Source organism: Lepus europaeus, chromosome 9, assembly GCF_033115175.1.
Source record: "Lepus europaeus isolate LE1 chromosome 9, mLepTim1.pri, whole genome shotgun sequence".
Classification (NCBI taxonomy): Eukaryota; Metazoa; Chordata; class Mammalia; order Lagomorpha; family Leporidae; genus Lepus; species Lepus europaeus.
In genome coordinates this window covers 97,583,550-97,605,352 of record NC_084835.1, presented here as the reverse complement: position 1 = coordinate 97,605,352, position 21,803 = coordinate 97,583,550, and the positions used below count along the sequence as shown (strand labels likewise).

The window sequence follows — 21,803 nt, the reverse complement described above, 5'->3', positions numbered from 1 at the left end:
TGTGCCCTCACTCATGCTCACTCCACCTTCAGACCTCCCCACTGCAATTCAAATAAGTTTTCTTATTCTTTAAGGAAAGGAGTTGACATCCACGCCCTACCAATAATGAGTATCGAGTAGAGATTATATCTTGCATTGTAATAACTTTGTCAAATCCTCGGTTTGGGCAGCCATCCTTTCTTTCAAATCTTAAGAACAGAGTCACAGGGCCGCTGCTGAGGCTCACTTGGTTAATCCTCTGCCTGCAGCGCTGGCATCCCATATAGGCGCCGGATTCTAATCCCAGTTGCTCCTCTTCCAGTCCAGCTCTCTGCTGTGGTCTGGGAGTGCAGTGGAGGATGGCCGAAGTGCCTGGGCCCTGCACCCGCATGGGAGACCAGGAAGAAGCACCTGGCTCCTGGCTTTGGATCAGCCCAGCTCTGGCTGTTGCAGCTATTTGGGGAGTGAACCAATGGAAGGAAGACCTTTCTCTCTGTCTCTCTCACTGTCTATAACTCTAGCTGTCAAATTAAAAAAAAAAAAAAAAAAAAGAATGGAGTCACCAGTGCCAGTGTTGTGGCGGAGTGGGTTAAGCCAATGCTATGACACTGGCATTCCATATCAGAGCACGGATTTGTGTCCCAGATGCTCCACTTCCCATTCAGCTCCCTATTAATACCTTTGGGGAAGCAACAGAAAAAGTCACAAGTACTTCAGCCCCTGCCACCCATGTGGGAGACCCGGATGGAGTTCCAGGCTTCTGGCTTCTGCTTGTCCCAGCCCTGGCCATTTAGACCATTTAGGGCATGAACCAGTGGATGGAAGATTCTGTCTCTTCCTCTCTCTCTCTCTGTCACTATACCTTTCCAAAAATAAAATAAATCTTTTTTAAAAAATTGAGTCACCAGACCATTAAGTATTTTGTATTTTTTAATATTAAAATCTTGTAAATCTTGAAACTGGTTAATCTTAAAAAAATCTAACCATTCATTTGCTTTTATACATTATATATACATTTGAGAAATAAATAGTCTTCTACACTGAGTTTTTTTTTTAAAAAAAAAGCATCGTTATATACAAATAAGGCTTTGAGTCAAATGTATAAATACACAACCCACTGAGGATTCACTTCCCGAAGCTTCTATCACTAAGCACAGAAGCAAGCAGGAGGCATGGCCCACAACACAGGCTTCACACGGACAAGAAAGCAGTCAAGGAAGCGACAGAGGCGCCCAGCGGGACTGGGAACACACCTTGGACTACAACTCAATCGGGGACATCTTTGTAAGTTTGGCATTAAACAATGATAGCACTTTGGCACAGTACAGGTTACAACAATGTCCTTGAAACACCCAAGTACAAAGAAAGCCACTCTCCCTCCCACATCTGACATCACACCACCTCCCAAGGCAGTTTCACTCCCAAGAAGCCCAACCCATGGGCACAGGTGTCCTCCTGGTTACACGTTAATGAAAGGCTTGGTTCGGCATTGTGTGGAAAGCTCTGAAAAGAAGTCCCAGTTTGTCACACCTGGGCATGCGGGTGGCAAATGGCTGTGGACATTTTCCTGAGGTTTCAGAACCGGGAGCTTCGGCTCCAGAACCCTGGGAACCCGGCCTGGTTCCACCGTCTACTCTGTGACGCTCGGCATGTGGCCACACTTGACCAAGCCTCCGCTTTGTGAAGCTGGCTTAGTAACAGCTGCCCTGCTCCCCTCACTCTAAGTCGGCAATGCTTGTGCAGATCTTTTGAAAAATATAAAGGGCTTCTCAAATATCATGTTCCAGTCACACCAGAATCTAAACGTGGAGGTCTTTTCAGGAAGCTCAATGCAGAAAAGGCACTGGTATGCAAGCAAGATGTTTCAAGGTGGAAAAAACACTGCAGTACGTCTTTGAGCCAGCTGTCTGGCAGGTATAAACAGATGTGTGCGACACGTGTAACACCTTCTATCTCCCTAGGCAGAGGATCTGTCACTCCCCAGCAACTGCCGTGTCCAGCCATTGGCCCCACTCTGCCTGCTGTTCTGCTGGTGTTCAAACATGTCTCTCTCGGGGACAATGGCACACGTAACTAAGAAATGGTGGAAACCTCGTGCAGCCTGAGGACCCCAACTCTTAGGTGGGGGCCCCCATCACATGTGTGTGGACTCAGGCACCATGTAAATTCTGGAACCCCGCCCCCATTAAGTAACAAATTACGAGACAGGATCTGCAGAATCTATGGCACACGATAGTTCATCTTAAGCACTCTGTAAACATCTGTTCCATCAAAAAACAAACAAGGGAAAAATAACAAAGCAAGACAGAGTGCGAGCCGGAGGGCAGGACAGATGTGGTGACCAGCACTGATTGGTGCAGCAAAGGCCTGGGCTCCAGCCCAGGTCCACCGTCCTCTCTCCAGGTGAACTGCCACCCTGACATGAGTGGACTCACAGTGGACAGACAAGCAGCTGACAGCCTGGCCCACAGAGCCCCTTCGGAGCCAGTACCCATGGTGAGGCAAAGCCTGGGCTCACCCAGCCCCCAGGAAACTGGTCCAGTGTGCACAGGTGCACCATTTACACACACACACACACACACAGAGAGACACACACATCCGGACTCCGTGCTCCTGGAGGCTCGGGAGGAGGGTTGGAGTTAGAGTTGGTCAAGGGCGGCCCCAGGAGCTGCAGCAGCGCAGTCCCCTCAGGCACGAAGTTGCAGCTGTCATGGGGACAAGGGCCTGGGCCAGGCCAGCAGGTTCCTCCCAGGTCAGGGCCGAGAGGGGTCCTTCCGTCGGGTAGGTCCTCAGCAGTAACTTTTCTCCCTGTGCGTGGCCGGCTGGATCGGGGGTGCTCGCTGGCAGGGCGTGCCCAGCATCCTCAGGACAGCTCCGCAGTAGGACTGGAAGGAAGCGGGTTTGTTAGTACGCTCACCAGCCCTCCCAGAAGGCCACATCCGCCGCAAGACCAGCTGTTGGTCACGCCTCTCACTATTCACAAGATCCGGACGGCTTCTCCCCTCACCCAACAAGATTCACTAGAGAAACACCACCCAGGAGCCCTCTCTGCACCCTGAGTTGCGCACATCACAGACCATGCGTAGCACACACACACATGCACACACATGCAAACACAATATGAGGAGAATCACCCAAGTGTCCTCTCTGTCTACACCAAGAAATACAAGGGCGACTGAGAGCCGAGAGACCTGGATTCCATGTCAGCCGCGTAAAGGCGTTACTGAACCTGTCTGAACCCCAGACTCCTTATGGGAGAGCAGGTGAACAGGACCCACGACTGGACGGAGGCCAGTGCAGGTGTTCCACGTACATCTAGGCAGTCGCAACTTCCTGGTGCTTGTTCATCCCTCCGGCTCCTTGGAGGGCAGAGAAGGGGTCACCTGTTTTCTATCAGGCTGCCCGTGTAGCTGTCTACTGGGAGGGGGTTGTGGAGCAGAAAGGAAAAGCAAGGCATCATCTTCCTCCCCCTGAGCCCAGCGACCCTTCCCCGCTGTGTCTAACCCACGTGGCTGCTCTGGGGACGATGAATCACTATATGTGGAAGCCCTTGGGAAGGAGTAAATTGGAAGAATTAAAATGATGGCGACAGCAGACAGTCAGGTGAGCCTGCACTAGACGGAGCCCCTTGCTGAGATGGGCAGGTTCCAGGCCTCACGTGGCCCTGATCGCTGTGCTGTGATGCCATGCATGCTCCCAAGCAGGAGACTGAGCCGCTGGGGGTGCAATCCCAGGGGACCCCAGGGCAGGGCCGCAGCTGCCCGGCAATGGATACCCAGGCAGAGGAGAGGGGACTCGTGTGAGCCGGCAGAACGCGGCTGGGGGACCCTGGAGAGTGACTCCACCCCACCCCCCAGCCTCAGTTTCTTCATCTGCACTCAGAGGTAACAGCAGCTGCCTCCTGGGGTTGGTGATGGAATCAGATGATTGTGGAAGGCGCTGTGTGGCAGGGAGCCCAGGTCAGGGCTCAGGGCCTGGCAGCGGGATTCTCATCTGATGCCCTGGCGAGGGTCAGGGATAGGAGGTGGAGACGGAGGGGACAGGGTCTCCCTCCTTCTCAGTGCACAGGAGGCTCAGAAGGCGCATGCCTGGCTCCCCTGGGTGAGGCCACTGCTTCACACCATGACAGTGGCCTTCCCTGATCTGCAGCCACGTGCACAGGGTGAGGGGATACTGAAGCCACACAGCCTCTGCCTCACACAGCTCCACACACAGCTGCATTCCCGTGTTTCAAAGAGGCAGAGGATCAGACCCACTCAGATCCACGCGCACCAGCCTGGCTTCCAGAACACCTGGCCCACTCCCCACTTTCCCCCCTGGCCCACTCCCCACTCCCACTTGGAGCCTAGAAGAAAGCTGCGAGTGCTGGAACCTTCCGGCGGCCTTGGTTACCACAGACAAGATGTCAGCCTGCGATGCATGGCTTGAGCATCAACCCTAGGATTTAGCGACAGTCCCGATTTTGTTCATGCTGTGCCCCAAGCGCCCAGGTCCCAGCCCCACAGTGCTAGGTGTCGGGCACCATGTGCTGTGTGCGGCATCTGAGACAACGCTGCTGACCTGGTTTCGTTTTTCATTCTCCAGCCGTCTCGACACTTGTAAAACCAGAGGTCCTGGCCAGGGGCTATGCTGGTCTTCTCAGGGTCTTCCACGCAAAACGTCAGTCTAGGAAGAAAAAGGAACCCCTCATGAAGCCAGCATTCTGGAAGGATCTAGATGGTGCTTTCTGGACTTGAAGCTGACGGAGGAGAGGAGAGAAGTCTCAGGCGTGCCAGGCTCGACTCTAGAGCCCTCAGAACTGCCCATGGTTCCTCCCAGGGCTCCAACTGCATCTTGCTACAAAGATTTCTAGGATTTGCCCCTCACAGCCTCAGTCATACCTCTGCACCTGCTCCCCTGTCACCCAAAAGACTGCCTGCCACTCAAGGCTTTAGCCTCCCAAAAGCCCGCCTGCCTGCCCAGGCCCCCAGGAACCTAAGGCATGGACTGCTTAGCTCTGTGACAAAGTACAGCCTTATGTAAGTGTTGCTCTTGTTACCACCAGCACCTTTCACGGCTTGGAGTTAAAAGGGGATGTTTTGTTTTATGGTAAAACACCCCACACCACTTCTTTGTGGGCTCCCAGGTCTGTGGCTGACTGTGTTTGCTTCGAATGGGGAGGATCCCAGGTGCCCCTGCTACGGTGATTGACGAGGGCAGCTGGCACCCAGCTGCAAGTCGAAGGCAGAGACACATCAGAAGCACAGCTCAGAGCACAAGCGGGCATCAGGGTCTCGTCACCATTTCCCACCAGCAGCCCCAGCGGGATGTGATGAGCATGCCCCACAACCAGTAACTTGTGAGGCACCTGACCCTGGTGCTGAGGTCGGCCGATACCAACACTCGCAACAGGTTAAGAACCTCCCCTCGGAAGCCCTAAGGACCTCAGGGCCTGTATGTTTATGTAGACACCCTGGTGTTGAAAGGGGACCCCCCCCTCACCATCCAGACATGCAAACACGCAGTCAGGGCACCCACTTGTAACTAACAGAGCAGCCAGGAAGCCCCAGCAAACAATGGTGAGGAGGAGGCAAAGGAGGAACCCTTAGTCTATGGCTAAGGCTGAAAATGAGTCCAACCACTTTGAGGAGTGATTCCACAACATCTGGTCAGGTTAGGGAGCATTCACTGTCACCCAGCAGGCCCACTTTTTAGCACACGTGCACAATGGAACCATCACGTGCGTGGGCAAGAAGATGCACAAGGGTGTTCATTTCAGCACTAATTGTCACCACAAAGAGATACCAACTACTTAAATATTCACACGCATCATCTACACACAGGGCTGAAACACGAATAGACTCCACGGATACACACTCGAAAAGTTTCACGACATTTGAATGAAGAGAGCAACTCATAAAATACGTCCACAAGGTTCAGAAAATACCCACACACATTGCTTATAGATGCAGACGGAAGCACGGGAGCTCTACAACACTAATCTGAGTTATGATGGAATTGAGGTTACATTCCACAGGAAGAAAAGGAAAGAGGGGGACAGGGTAAAGCAACGATGGGCTTCTACTCCCTACGTTTACTCTGAAAGCGTCGCACCAGATCACGTTTCCGGGGTGACTGAATGAGTGTTTATTCCATCTGGAATAGTTCATAAACGTGATCGCCTTTCTGCCACTACATCTACGGGCACAGGCTGCACTTACAGAGCCCAGACAAGCAGGAGACGCCCGAGCAACCAGACCACAGGCCAGCACCCTGTGCTCCATAGGGTTCTAGACCGGGACCATTCAGCTGAGGGACCCTGCCTCCACTCCACTCCACTCTGCTAGCCTCTGCTGCCAAGCTGGGTCACCCGGGCTGGGTGGATGCAAGATGGGAAGGTTTGCAATGGAGAAAATGCTGGCTGAGGGACAAGGAAGGAGGACATTGCTTTCTCCCTTCTTGGGGTTGGCAGTGACCTCTCCAAAGGCTGGCTGAGGGACCCAGGTTAAGGAAAACCATCACTCTAAACCAAAGGTCCCCCACACTGGCCTGGCTCTGTGGCATCCCTGGCTCCCAGAGGCAAGGCATGGGCTCAGGAACTGACATGTCAAGTCTAGATCTTTCATGCCATGTTCAGGATTCAAAGAAATAGGGAAGCTGCCAGATGGCATGACACACAGAATTCTCTGCTACTTCAAGTTAGGGTCCCAGCCCCAAGTCCTTGACTCACAGGAGGAGAGACACAATAATGCCAGGAACATGGGATGCTGGAGGAAGGCAGACACCCCCTGCCACAGACCCCGCCCCAGCCATGAGACACCTGCAGGAGCTCTGGACAGGAGCAAGCAAAGCCTGTTGGTTGCACAGACCCCAGAGGAAACAGAGCTTTGTCCTGGGAAGCCCCTTCTTCCAGGCTAACATGGGGGTTAGGAACAGAACAAAGGCTGCCTTCCAGCCCCCTCTTACCCACTCCTCTCGGCCAACGGCCTGTGGTCGGGGCAGAAGCTGCGCACCCATCAACAGGAGCCTTGCCCTAGCCTCGTTTTTCATGGCCAAGGTGTTTGGGGCTCTGGACACCAAGGGCTGGGGGTGGGATCTCAGCAAAGGAAAAGGCGCAGCAGAGACGGCCTGCACCTGTCGTCCACAGAGGCGGAAGGGGCCCAAGGCACTCACCTCCGCTGCGTCTCCCCGGACTTCACCCGGATGCGCCTGATACTGAGCTCCCGCTCGGGCCTGTGGGGCTGAGACAGGTAGCTGCGGAACTCCCTCCACAGGTCGTACCAGGACCGAGATGTCCCCTCCCAGGTGAATTTGATCTTCAAGAGGTCACCCAAATCCTCCTCGGTGTAGACCAGGAAGGTGTTGGTGGCGTTTAGCCCGATCTGCTCCACTCTGCAAGGTGAGAGGGAAGACGCCCTCACTCCTCTGCCACCCGGAGAGCTGTGCGGCCACACAGGGCAGCACCTGCTCTGCCCCACTGGAGAGAAACAGGTGTGCAGTCCCTCCCCCGCCTTGAGCCCTGTATATGTCACCGCAGGACCAAGAAAGCAGATAAATGAGAAAGCAAACAGAAGTCACACCCAGCCCACAGGGTGCCCACTCCCAGCCCCGGCCTGCGCCTCTCTCCTGACCCCTGGGGTGTGTGTGAGTGTGAGCACAGACCCTGGTCTCCATCTAGACCCCGAGCCCCGACAAGCGCGCGCTTTGCTGATGCTTCCTCACAAGCCCAACATGACTCAGCATGGCGCTTTAGCCCTGCGGGCACTCCACAAGTACAGTCACACTGCTGCGTCCCTTCCCACAGCCAGATCCTTAGCAAAGGCCCAAGGACGTCACTCAGGAAAGGCCAGGTTGCCTAAAGCCTCCGGGGCCAGGCGTTGCCTGAAATGAAACAGCAGTTTCTGCCCAGCTCATCCCACAGCTTCCCAGGCTGCTGAGTCATCCCTGGAGCTTCCCTCCCAGCAATGAGCAGAGCCAAGGGCTTGCCAGAACACACAGCAGAGAGAGGGTGGGCGCAGAGGCCGCTGAGCCACCCAGCTCCTCCCCAAGCCATCTCCCGCACCTGTTCTCCCAGGCTCCCTTGCACGCCCTCATTCTCAGACAAAACCAGCCCTGGGTCCCCAGTACAGCAGTGGAAACTTACATCTCCAAAGACAGAACCTGCGACTCGGCGTTAGTGCCATAAAGGGTGACGTAAAAGGTGGGCTCGATTGCTCCCACGCTCTTGTAGCTGAAGAAGTGGATTTTCATCTGATAATGGTAAACTGCAGAGACAACAGGACAAGGACACCTGTGAGCCTTGCTCGTCAGCTCGGGGCACCCCTGGCCCAGCAGAGGGGTAAGGGATTCACTTCCTTTGGTCCAGCCCAGCTTCCAGCCTCCCATGGTCTTACCCTGTCTGATGGCAGAAGAAGCCAGTGCAGTATAGAAAGAGGGACCTTGAACTTCGGGGGTCAGGAGACCCCGTGTGACTTTGACCTTGCTACTTTCTAGCTGTGTGACCTGTATCAGGGACCTAGGACTTAGCTTTTCTGAGCCTCAACTTTATCATATGTAAATTAAAACTCACAAAGCCTTATGACTTTATTTATACTGTGCCACGAAATTGGCCACCTGTCTGTGCTACCTCGGATTTAGCGTGATGAGAAAACAAATATGAAACAGCTATGAAAAGTGAACTGCAGGACAAAAATTTTAAATGTTGATATTGGGATCACAGAGTGATAGTACATCACAAACACAGTCGTCACCATTCATTTTTTAAAGATTAGCTTTCCTAGGGCATGCAAAAGGTATTCTGATTTGCAACAACCTGATCTAACTGTTGGCCACGGCTCCTAGGCCGGATGCGCCCTGTCCTGCAACATGGCGTTTAGAAGGAGGAAGAAGATTCAGGTACATTTTCGGGGCTGAATTTACCTCTGAAAGGCATGCCTGCCCGGGTTTTCAGGTACATTTTGCTGTTCCTTTTATTCCTCATCTTCTTAGCATTGTAGCCGATGCTGTTACAGCGGTTCTTCCGGCAGCTGAGACAGATCCCTTTTTTGAAGCGGTTGGAGTCCGTGCACTGGAAGGCAAAGCTCGGCTTGTCCTGGTTCACCAGGGAGTCCACAAAGAGATGCACGGCCCGCTCATGCTCGCACTTCACCACCTCCGCGATTGCTGCCACAGGCGGAGAACACGCGAGAGGAACCGGCCCCTCAGTCAGTGAGCACCACACACCTCAGCAATGACAGCTAGGACGGCTGCCTCGAGCGCTTCTATTTGTGTAACCCCTAGCATATGCCCAGTGTCGTGGCAGGATCATACTAGCACCTGGAAGAACGGGAGGCCTTTGCTGCCTTAAATCCCCACCCGCTCTCTTGGTGAGAAGACAGCATTAATATACATAAAGAAATCAAGAGCAAGGTGTGCATGTAATAAGCACGAAATGGAAGATGCAAACCAGCTGTGCATGGCCGGCGCCGCGGCTCACTAGGCTAATCCTCCGCCTTGCGGCGCCGGCACACCAGGTTCTAGTCCCGGTCAGGGCGCCGGATTCTGTCCCGGTTGCCCCTTTTCCAGGCCAGCTCTCTGCTGTGGCCTGGGAAGGCAGTGGAGGATGGCCCAAGTGCTTGGGCCCTGCACCCGCATGGGAGACCAGGAGAAGCACCTGGCTCCTGGCTTCGGATCAGCGCAGTGCGCCAGCCGCAGCACGCCGGTTGTGGTGGCCATTGGAGGGTGAACCAATGGCAAAGGAAGACCTTTCTCTCTGTCTCTCTCTCTCACTGTCCACTCTGCCTGTCAAAACAGTCCCAATACTATCACAACAGCAGATGCAGAACACCCTGTGGTCCAGAACTCAACAAAATACGGCTGGCTGGCCAGTTGGCCACAGGGCTTTGTAATAGTGTTTCATCCATGCTGTGTGTATTCTCTGTGGCTGCTTTACACGGCCACAGCAGAGTGGAGTAGCTGAAGCAGACTATGGACCACAGAGCCTGAACTAGGACCCAGCTGACGCTTTAGGACAACGCCAGCCCCGTTCTGTGCAATCCCATCACAGCTTATGACCCACAAGCTCATAAAGGTGAAGGGACCTGCTCAGGGTTGGTTGCAAAGTTACGAGTGCAGTTTGGATTTTCTGGCCACAGCACTCCACCCCTTCTAATAACCACATGCTAAAGCCAATAGTTTCAGTAATATCTGGGCCCCTAAGGAAACTTTGGCAACGCTGCCTCCACCCCATAGGGCACCACGAGCCTTAAGGGATGCTCTCGGCCCTCAGCCTGAGGGAGGGTGCACTTCTCTTGCACTCTGCACACCCTGCAGTGTTACTTGAATATTAACACACCCACAAATTAATTTGCAAATAAAAGAAACTAAAAGGGATGCACAGAAGAATGTCCATACTGGCTACCTCTGAGGGGTGAAAGTGGGGGCAGAAGTGAAGGGGAATCGTTACTTTTTTGCTTTATGCAATTCTGTATTGCCTGATGCTTTTTTTTTTCAATAAACACATATGCATTCCTTTTGCCATAAAAATCAATCAGTAGCAATTGTGACCTCAAAGCACGAGAAGGCAGAGCAGGGACCGCTGGCTGGCTGCAGAGGGGTAGGGTGGTGAGACACGAAACATAGTGTTAAAGGCCCAGGTGGGCAACATGGGAAGAGCCAAGTGGACAGCATGGGGGCACCCACAGCTCTGGCTGCTTTAGAAGAAGCTGGGATGAACTGTGGTCAGCAGGAAAAAGCGAGTAAGGTACTCACTGCCATAGGCGATGGATCCCAGGACATCGTTGAGCCCGCAGCCCGGCTGGAAGTCGCCGCCGTTGGGGTAGATGTCGATGTGGCCCACGGGCATCTGGATGCCAATGCTGATGCCGAAGGAACGCGTGTAGGTGTGGAGGACGTCCACGAAGTCTGCGTCGTCCGGGGACAGCCGCCTGTGGATGTCCACCCCTTCAAACATGGGCCCAGCAGGGTCCAAACCTGCAGTGGCAGAGGCAGGGGCCAAGAGGGGCTGTGTCAGTGGCACCCGGCCACAAGTGCTGCCTGGAAGTCCAGTCTGAGAGCACAGAATGAGGACGCCCTCAGAGCCTGGCCCCGCAAACCCAGACATGGAAGGCAGGGAGGAAAATAAGGAAGCCATTTCTGCACGCAGTTGACCCTAAGCCCTGGCTGTGGGAACCGAGTCCTGCTGCTGCACTTCCAGAGGCTGCACCTGTCCTGACCCCTCAGCCAGCCACAAGCTTCCCACGGCCCCACGGTGCTCAGGCATCGTGGGCTGTCAGCAGTAGAGCGATTCTAGAAAGAACTCCAGCTCCCTGAAACTAGCCTGTTGGTACCATCCACTCTGCCACTGACACCAGCCTTAATTTTAATAGAATTATTTTAAAGGTTGATTGATTAATTGATTTGAAAGGTAGAGTGTCAGAGAGAGGGAGAGACAGAGGGGGTGGGGGGGGAAGAGAGAGAAATCTCCCATCTACTGGTTCATTCTCCAGCTAAACGTCATACAAGGCACAAGACACACACACACACACACACACGAAGCATCACCCTCCCCAAAGGCCAATAGTGCCTAGGTTGAGAAACCCTGCTCCAGGTGCACCAAGCCAGGCAGACACGTGACCAGGAGCAGACCCATGTGCTCTGGCACAGCAGAACCAGGGAGCACAGCGGGAGGCTTTAAAAGGTCATATTAGAATAAACAAAAAGACAGAGCTCCTGCCCAGACGGGACACTCAGAGAACTCACTATGGAAACCCCAAATCCCTCCCAGAAGTTGGGCTAAACACATGTATGACTGAGGCTGTGTGGGGTTCATCCCAAGTCCAGGTCCCGAGAGAAAGAGGGGACAAAATCAGTGTCCCCTAGAAAGCCCATGGTGGCCCATTCCAGAGGCTGCAGGGGCCCCAACACTGACGTAGTGGCTTCTCCTTGCCTCCCGCCATGTGCCCTGCAGGAGGGAAAAGGAAGCGAGAGGAACCTTCTGCTTTGCATCCAACACAAGAGAGAGGCTCTTTGCTGAGTGGGAACAAAGGTCCCCAGCAGACGGTCAGCGCCATGGAAACCAAGCCGTGCCGGAGGAATGCCAGTGGCTGACGGGCTTCACAGGCCGCTGGCTGGCGCAGGCAGAGCCTCCTCCTGCCCAGACTAGGCCGGCTTCCCTGCTCTGACTGCCCCTGCCACATGTCCGGGGCCCACAGAATCTGGGGGGATGTGGTCTCGTTCACTTTTCTAACTAGGAATTGGAGAGAGAACTGAATCTTTCCAAAGAAAAAGGGTAGATGGAGAACTCCACCCCGCCTGCACTCAGCCGTGGAATCTTGTGCAGATTCTCTGCCCAGCAAATCAAACACACATGCGTGCACTTGCACACATATTCACACACATGGGCACACACACAGGCAAACCTTGGGCTGGCAGAGCAGGGCACAGCCCACTGTGCTTTGGAAGCTCTCTTACCTCTCCCAGCGCAAGACAGGCAGCCTGGCCCAGAGGCTAGCGGCAGCCTCTGGAATCAGAAAGCCTGGGTTTGAATCCCAGCTCTGCTGCTTGTGGGGTGCCAGACACTGGGCCCCAACCATGTCACCACTGAGCCCTGGTCTCCCCATGTGTAAAATGTGCGGGGTTGCACTACTCATCACACGTATCCTCAACACGTCCTCCCTGGTGTCCTCCCTGGTGGCCCCTGCACCGTGACCTCACTGGCCTCAATGCCACACACACTTCATTCTCTGTCTTCTTCCCAGCTGGATCACGTGGCTCACAGGCCCCCGAGAAGTCCACCAACTGAGGGAGGAGACGAGGGCTCGGCTTCCCCCATCAGACATGCAACAGCAGCATGTAGCAGGTAAGCCATTGCCCTCCGAGGTGCTGCTTGGCACTGGACAGGAGCCAGGGCCCTGCCCCACAGAGGAAGTCCAGGGGGAAGGGACGCATATGCCCAGGCCCCATGGAGACGTGGCATGGTGCTGATTCAGTTCTGCTCGTCTCCCCTGCTGGCCCCAGGGGAGACGCCCTCCAGGCTGTAGCTCCCACCCAAACAGCAGGGAGGAAGGGCTGGAGAGCTCCCGCAGCCCCGTCTCACTGCAGATGCAGCAACACGCGGGGGAGGGTCTGCAGCGTGTCTTCACTGCCAACGACACTCAGGACCCCGACTCAGACAGGGGCCCCGTGTGTGCCACAGTGTGAGCCCAGCTGGCCTGGCTCCGAAACCTCCAGCCTCTCATTCCGGGGCTGGGACGAGGCCCTCAGGCAAACAGAGCTCAGAGTGGCAGCACCAGCAACAGGTGGAGGAGCAGTCACAGGTGACCACACAATGACAGCCCACGCTGGACAGCTCAAACCCTGGTCTTGGAGGCCAAAAACTAAGCTGTCGAGCTGTGCTGAGTGCAATTATTAGATCCATTTGTTAGACTCCAGTTCCGGAACGGCAGCCGAGAAGGGGCCACAAAACCTCACACATGCCTCACCAGCTTATCACAGAAACCGGAAAGTCTACTTTCACTCAATCATTCTTTAGCTAAGGAGTCCTTTCTACCTGAGTCTTGGTTTTAAATGAAAACACTACAAGGAAAGAAATTCATCAACTCTCCACCACTGTGGTTTGAATGCGTGCCATACTCATTCACCTGCTGGCAAGTTGATCCGCAAATTCACATGTTAATGGCATTTGGAGGTGGGGCCTTGAAGCGGTACATAGGATTAGATGATGTCATGAGGCGATGCCCATGGTGGGATTGCAGCTTTATAAGGAGAGGGAGAGACCCAAACCAGCATCCTTGCTCTGTCCTGGCCATGAGACGCCTTCTGTCACATCATGACACAGCAAGAAATGGCCCCTCCAGACACGGATCAGGGGCCAGCCTGCCTTCCCAGCCCCCAGCACCACAGGCCAAATAACTGAAGCAGCCCCTGGTGTTCAGGTACAGCAGCAGGAAGTGGCCATGTGGGCTGAGCACGACTATGAGAACCCTAGCAGCAGGGTCAAAGACCAGGGCAACGAATCGACCTTGAATTTTAGTGCACAGTCATTAAGTGATTTAATCCGAACTCTCATTTCATCCGAAAGCTCATGAGGAGCCAGCATTCCAGATGGAAAACTCAATTTTCTACTGACAACCTGAGTTGGTTTCTTTACCAATACTGTTGGACCAACCCACTGGACACGTGACAGCCATCAATCAACACGACAGCCTGCCATCAGAGAGAGGTGATGGGTGGATGAAGTGGATGAAAGAGAGATCGGACGGAGGCAGCCGGCAAGCTACTGGAAGCCACCATCAAGTCCTTTCGCAAGAGTTCCCGGAGCTGACCACTGGCTAGAGGCCTGGAGTGAGCACCCAGAGGCATGGAGGCCAGGCCACACCTGCTTCTGTTCGTTGGGTTTTAGCTGTTTGTCCCCAGGCAAGGCCTCGCCTCTCCGTGCCTGTTCCCTCACCTGTTGGACTAGATCAGAGGTTCCCAAACCACATTCCTTAGTGCTCTGAGACCCAGACCGTTCTCCATGGAAAAGGAAGCTTGAAACAGCCAGGTGAACACCCACCCAGCTTCCACCAGCACCACCTCCATTCGTCTGTCTCACACACTGGGGTCTTGGCAGACTCCATTTGGCTCAGAAGAACATTTGGGAGTCTCGGAACGGGGTGTTCCCCAGGTGCCTTCCACAGCAAGTCGTCTGTGACCCCGCTGCCGCGTTCGGGGCCCTCTGGGACACAGAGAGCAGCTGAGGCAGCCCGGGGTGGTGGAGCTTACCTGTGATTCTGCCCACGATGCCTTTCACGAAGTTGCCCGCAAACCCAGCCACGTGCGCGCCAAGGCTGTAGCCGATCAAGTGGACGTTCCCGAGAGAGAAGCCGTCTTTGCCCTGCAGGGAGCCACCCGAGTGTGTGAGCTCAGAACGTGCTCCCCAGCCCGCCAGGTCCACACCAATTTAGCAGCTCACAACACAGGAGGCCAGCACCGGCACCACTGGCCAGGCCACATGCGTGGGTCCCAGCCAGGACAGGTCAAAAGGACACGGCGGCACTTTAAACGCCAAGCGCTGGGGGTGGTGGAGAGTGACAAGAGGCTGCCCACCTGACCGTTCCCCCACGTGTTTTCTGCTCTTTCCACCAGTAGCTGCCAGACCAAAGCTTGGACCACACTTGCATTCGTTGGAGAATGAGGTGCCCGTTGCAGCCTGCTGCGGCGTCTCCCTGCCTGCTCTCCGTGGCCCTGACCTCCACCCTGGCCCCAGAGCTGCCAACCTCCCCACCACCAGCCTGCCTGGGACCCCAGGGTCAAAGCTTTGTCCCCAGCAGAACACCCAGCTGGTGGGGCTGAGGAAGTATGCCTTTGACCCTGTGACTCGGGAGCCAAACTCTCTCAAACAACTGAGGCAGAGAAGGACTGTTCTAGAATTTTCTGCCAGAATTCCTCAGATCCCCTGGACAAGAAGAAGGTCAGGCTGGGACTGCCCAGATAATGGGGTCCCTGTGCCCATGTGCCTCTGCCCCTCCTGCTCCCCTGCAGTCCATTGCTCTCAGGCAACCATTGACCTGCACAAGGTAAATACAAGACCTCAAGGCCTGTTTTCCATGCTTTACTATTATTTAAGATTTTAAACCCACCCTTGGCATAGCCACACTTCAGAGGCAAGCACAGACTCCAGCATTTAAGATCACAAGGCTGTCTGGCTCCTGGCCATTGCCAATCAAACCAAAGGTATGGCTTTCTAAGACGAACAAGTGACAACCCATAATGCCAACCTGCTCACAGCAAATCTAGTACCAGGATGCAGTGCAGAGACCTATGGGTAATTTGAAGGCTCTCTTGGAATCCCAGCTGGGAAGTATTTCCAGCAATACTTCATTCAACAAAAATGTTCATCCCAAAGATTTTGGTCAAACTCCGGAAGTTCACGCTAACACGGGGGTGACCCACGGAGGGGGTCCCGCTGGGGAAGGGCCCCAGTTACCTGCAGCCAGTCAAGCATCTTTGCTATGCTGAGGCCCACCACCTGGGTGCTGTTGACGGCATCTGTATACAGCTGGTGCGCCAGGGGGAGCCAGTCAACCACCACCACGTTGGCGTCTCTCTCTCTCGTCTGCAGAGCTGACACGAGTTTGTACAGCCAATTTTCAAGCATGCCACTCATCTGCAGAGAAAAGAGGAGACGATTCGGTTATTACTGTCATTCTGGGTTTCAGAAATCCTAAGGAACGGAGTATTCCGTCCCACGACCCTCTCCCCAGCCGATTGTAGAACCCCGGCGCTGGCCGCACGGAGCCAGCCACCTGCGCACTAAACGGCCACCGGATGTTTGTCTTCCATCACTCTTCCCACTCCCAGGTCTCCCATGGAAACTTCCGTAGCTGGTGCCCATGCTGCTGCCCCACTGTGAATCGTGTGGGTACCAGGGCTGAGTCCCTGTCCCAGTCAGGCGAATGGCCTGGTCCATCTCTCAAAGGCAGCTGGGGAGGTTGCCCTGGAGAATCTGTTTCTCTCGGAGAGATGCAGGGAGCCGGTCTCCTAGGCAAGCACGATGTTAACAAATGGCCCCTTCCCACAACCCATCTCTGCCGTCGCCCTTGACCCTGGCGTAGGGAAAATCTGTCCCTGGAATTCCAAATTAGAACTCAACACATTTTCCCACAAAAACAAAGTTATAAATGGTGACTAGGACCAGTTGTAAACCCATCCACAAGAACATTATCAAATAAATAGATTTTCTGTGCCTAGCCTGGGAACCCAAACCCCACTGACAGTCTCGCTTCTCTGGGAAACTGCTGTTCCAAGTTCCAAACAGATTACAAAAGAACTTTCTGGAATGCAACCCATTTATAAGTCACAGGCAGTTTGTATTTGCATTTTGACAGAGCGCCTTAAAAAGACTCGAATTCGTGATTCCAACTGTAGGCAGCAGGATAAGGACGATGGATGGATGGATGGACAGGTCCTTCGTCACCTCCATTCACGTTATCTACTCTCCTCCCACCCCCAGCCCCCACCACGGGTGATGGACCCAAAGACCCAGAAAACACGCAATGGCTATGAATTTCTCATCGTTAAGAGTAGGAATGTCCCCTCCCAATTAGCCTGGGCAGAAACCTGTACACTTAATAGTGCCATTTTCCAACCAACTGTCACTCTGTGAATGAATAAATCCCTTGCTGGTCAAAAGCTTCTGAAGTTGAGCGTTAGAGCCCTTTTTTGTTGAAGTTTGTCATGGGCCTTTCAATGGGAATTGCTCAGCTAGGGCGCATAAAGAGTTCCAGTGCCTTTAAACACAGCCATCCCCATGCAAACAGGAGGGCACCGTGCCAACGGCGCCAGCCACCCAGGCCAGCTGGCTCCTCGCAGCTTCTTGGAGCCCGTCGAGTTGCCGCAATTCAGCTCGCCCGGTGGGGCAGGATGGCCCGCTAGAGGCAGTGGTTGACCAATGTAATTAAGTGTAATTAGAGGGCTCCTAAGAGCCAGCGGAGCCGGGCTGCAGCCCTCAGGAGAGCCACTTTCTGAAAGCCCGTTGCATGCCAGCACTAAATACCACCCTGCTGGAGTCCACCCGGCCCCCTCTGCGCAGTGCCCGTTACAACCGTCACAGCTGTCTGAAACACAAGCAGCCCACAAGGAACGGGGGAGAGTGTTTGGAACCTGGAAGCACCAGTCTAATCTCTAATGGGCCACAACAAAGGGAAGCAAATCCGGTGCAACGCCGCAGACAGCTCCCGCCCGGGCTCACCGTCCACCCGTGAATGATGAAGAAGGTTTTGGCTGTCATGTTGAAGCCGCAGTCTTCCAAGGGCTGGCTGTGGCCGACGGAGAGGTAGCATCCTTCATGTTCCGGGCCCTTGGAGGTGCGGAGGTGAAACCGCACGGCGGCTTTGGCTGCAGCCGGTCTGTCCTTGGCTGTGTGGAGCCCACCTGGGGAGAAAGAACTCGGTGTAGGTGCTTCTAGAGGATCTGGAGAGTGAGATGTCTGGTTCAAGTTCGAGTTCAACCTTGAGCAAATGACATAAACCATGTGGATTTCAGCTTTTACACCTGTTGAGGGCTCCTTCACCTTCCAGAAGAACTGTGAAGGTAGAAAAATGACCTCTCCTCTATGTGTAATGAGTATTAATTTTTTTATGATTTATTTGTTTTATTTGAAAGGTAGAGTAACAGAGAGAGAGGGAAAGAGAGATCTTCTATCCTCTGCTTCACTCCCCACAATGGCCAGCGATGGTCCAGGCCAAAGCCAGGAATCTGGAGCTCCATCCAGGTTTGGCACGTGGGTGGCAGGGGCCCAAGCACTTGAGCCATCCTCCGTTGCCTTTCCAGACACATTTGCAAGCTGGACCGGAAGTGGAGCAGCCAGGGCTTGAACTAGCACTCCAATATGGGGTGCCATCACAGTCTACAGCTTAGCTCACTGTGTCGCAACACTGGCCCCAATGGTATTCATGAATCATTCATATTAATTACTGTGACTCTAAAAGAAACAGGTCCCTTTGTTGCTTTTCTCTCTTCTTCCCTACAAAAAAGGATTTCTTCCTTCCCTCAAGTTCCTACTTTTAGAGTATGGTCCCTCAATTCTTTTCTTGAAACTCTTGGGATCAGTTGAGTTCAGAATTCACAAACTGTCAGATTCTAGGAATTATGGAAACATACACCATACATTACATTCTTTTTTTTTAATTATCTCCAGTTCTTTGTTTTGTTTTAAGTATTTTTTTAAATTTATTTTAAAGACAAGGTGAGAGAGACAGAGAGAGAAAGAAGTCGTCTATCTGCTGGTTCACTCCCAAAATGGCTACAATGGCTGGAGCTGAGCTGATCTGAAGTCAGGAGCCAGGAGCTTCTTCCAGGTCTCCCATATGGGTGCAGGGGCTCAAGGACATGGGCCATCTGCTACTGCTTTCCCAGAGGCATTAACAGGGAGCTGGATGGGAAGTGGAGCAGCCGGGACTTGAACTGGCGCCCATATAGGAAACTAGAGCTGCAGGGTGGGGTTTTAACCCACTGTGCCACAGCGCTGGCCCCATACACCATACATTCTCTCACACTCCTAGTGTCCCACCCAGAAACACACTCATATTTCTGTAGGGAAATATATGACTGCTCACCATTGAGGGCAAAAAATGAAGATTACAAACAGCCTCCTACAAATAGTTCAGGTCAGGTTTTGTGGTCAAATGAATCCAAATCAAGGAAGGCTGAATATTGCTGCCAAACAAGTTACCAACACGTTTTCCGATTTTGAGAGATTTTGTATCTTGGAGTTGGAGGTAAGAGGCTTTGACCCGTTACACAGTGGACTTCCCCTAAGGTCCCTATCTCAACTCCAGAACTTACTCTGGAGATGCCACGCATCCTCAGTGGCCTGGGCAGGACAGGGCAGGTGGCAAGCATTCATACAGCTTGTTCAATGAATGCCTGGAGTCATGGGGAAACCCTAAGTGCAACGGAGCAGCCCCTTTCAGCTCCACTGCTCACATGCAGAGCTACCTAGGAGGTGGGTCTGGTCCAATGGCACAGCCACGTCAGTGATGGCCACTAGGCAGGCACTGTCACCACCATCCTCCTTCAGGCAGTCATAAACGGACCCTGGGCAGCGACTTTTCTGCCAACCTGGTGAGCATCACTCATTAACAGACTAGGAAGTTCCGGCAGCCGACTCTTCTGCACTCCCAGCAAACCAGGGCAAAGACAGCAACAGCATCCCAGGAGCTGAAGTCACCCCAAAGCTCAGAAGCAAAAGGAATCATGGAAATAGAAACCACAGTGCTAGAGAGATGGGGAGGAAGGGGGAGAGGAGAGAGAGAAGAACGCACCACATGTAAGAGATAAGGTTCCAGAAGATGCAGCCAAATACACAGGAGCGGAGCTCAGGTTAGCTGTCATGAAAGCAAAGAACAAAAGCCCCAACTGGCAGAAATCTGAGCCGTGGACACAACCAGCTTGGCAGCTCCCCAGCACCCACCCAGAAAGTCGATCGAAGAGGGTCCAGATGGGGAAACCTGGGAGGAAATGAGTCTGCCGGCTCCCTGAGACAGGTTTGCGGATAAACTCACAAACCTACAAAGAAGTTTCCCCACGGCATCTGGTTGGCTTCGACTCTGCCCCCACAGTCCTCCAGCCACCTGTGGCCGGAGGTCCCTCAGCCTCTGGGATTTTACGCTTGTCCCCTGGCTGCTCCTCCCAGCTCCTTCACCTCCTTGCTTAAGGGTCGACGTCTCAGTGAGACCGGGTGTTAAAACGGCAGCACCTTCCTCCTCTCTCTCCCCACTGCACAGGAGCATAGTGCACACACCTCCACTGGCTGACTTCCTGTCTGCCCACTGCTGAGATGTGAGCTCCCCAGGGCAAGGACTGTCCTCTGCTTTGCTCTCAGTCCTGAATTAGTACCGGAGTTAGAGACACATTAGATACAGCAAGCTTTTGCCCACTGTTCAAATTAACCCTCTCATGCATATATAAGCCGATGCAGACCAGTGTCGTTTGGCCTACGCTCAGCAGAAAAGTAGAAGAGGAAAGGATGGGGTTTGGTTTAGGGGCTCCCCAGCCGTCCACTGCTAACTGCGTAGCGACTTAGCACTGGCACTAGGAGATCCTGCCCTCATTCCACCGGGGCTGCCTGGCTCCAATGGAAGAGACCGCCCTACAGAAGCCAAGAGGAAGAAATGTTAAAAACTAGAAGGAGGAGGAGGGGTGGGAAGGAAAATGTGCTGGGGAGAAAAAAGCTGGCAAGCAGGCGGACACCCGGATGCAGCCTGCAAGCCCTAATCTATCCAAAGCCAGCCACGCTGCCACCTTAACTGCCAAACGCAGGTGCCAGCCTTCAAAGGAGGGGCCCAGAGACCTTGCTCTCAGCCCTTTGGGTTCAAAGGAGGTTTGATGGCTGCTTGCAGGCAAGTGGGCTGGCTGGACGGTACAAGGGTGTAATGGACGGTGCAATAGACCGCCCGGCCGGCCGGGAGGGCACGCACCCTGCCAGCAGCCAGTGGCCAATGGGACAACTTGCCAGGAGCGCCCAGGAACAAGGGGACTCCAAGGGGAAATTGGCAGCCCAGTGGGAAAGGAAGAAGGATTTGGAAGCAAGAAGGAGGAACCGATTGAGAGCGGGCAAGGCAGAGGGGCTCGGTAAGGAAAAGCAGTGGGGAGGGCGGGAGATCTAATCACAAGCACGTTACCTTCCAGCGGTTCCTCTGCACCGAGGGCTGCCGGGCTCCCCGCGGCCAAGCAGTAGCAAGCGCTCCAGAGACAGAGCAGAGGAATGGAGCGCCTCATCTTTGCCAGCCACACCCCCTCCCCTAAAACAGGGGTTTTAAAAAAGCACCACCCCTTGGTATTTCCAGCGGCCGGAGCCGGAGACCAGAGGCGGGCAGCGTGCTCCCCACCAGCTGTTGGGAGTCGGGAGCTCCGCCCAGGAGCGGCGCGCTGGGGGGCTCGCAGCAGGACCAGGGCCGCGCACTCCCCGCGCCGCCGCGCCGCTGTCACGCCGCGAGCTCCCGGGGTGGTCGTTTTTTAAAGTATCGGAGTCATCTGACCCATCGCCAGATGGCGATTTGCATAATTATTCACGACCCTGAATTCTGATTGGTCACACCTTCGCTGACGTGAGACCCGAGACTCCCCAAAGTTTGAATGAACGAACCGCACACCCACCGCGTGGACGCCGGCACGCGCAGCTTCGCTTTGGCCCCCGCCGCTGCGCGGGCGGCGGCGACTCCAGCCACTCGGCTTCCCCGCAGTGCGCTCCTGGGGACCCCTTGTCCTCCGGCTGCCCCAGCCGCCCCGAAGTAGACGTTTTTTGAAATCCTGCGCCCGCCAGGGCCGCGATCCCCAAGAAAGGGTGGGGGTCTCTCTCGCAAAGTGCAAAGCCACTCGGCGCC

At 54.3% G+C, this 21,803-nt stretch overlaps 1 protein-coding gene across 1 annotated transcript; it reads right to left on the bottom strand.

Annotated features, from left to right (window-relative positions):
• Positions 1-910: 910 nt before the first annotated feature.
• Positions 911-21,394, bottom strand: LIPG (lipase G, endothelial type). The gene is made up of 10 exons (XM_062201652.1): positions 21,102-21,394; positions 17,669-17,850; positions 15,905-16,084; positions 14,701-14,812; positions 10,708-10,929; positions 8,878-9,120; positions 8,102-8,222; positions 7,132-7,350; positions 4,540-4,644; positions 911-2,864 (listed from the first exon to the last, which is right to left on the bottom strand). The coding sequence occupies exons 1-10, from the start codon at positions 21,196-21,198 to the stop codon at positions 2,843-2,845; spliced, it is 1,503 nt and encodes a 500-aa protein (XP_062057636.1). The 5' UTR covers positions 21,199-21,394; the 3' UTR covers positions 911-2,842.
• Between the last annotated feature and the right edge of the window lie 409 nt (positions 21,395-21,803).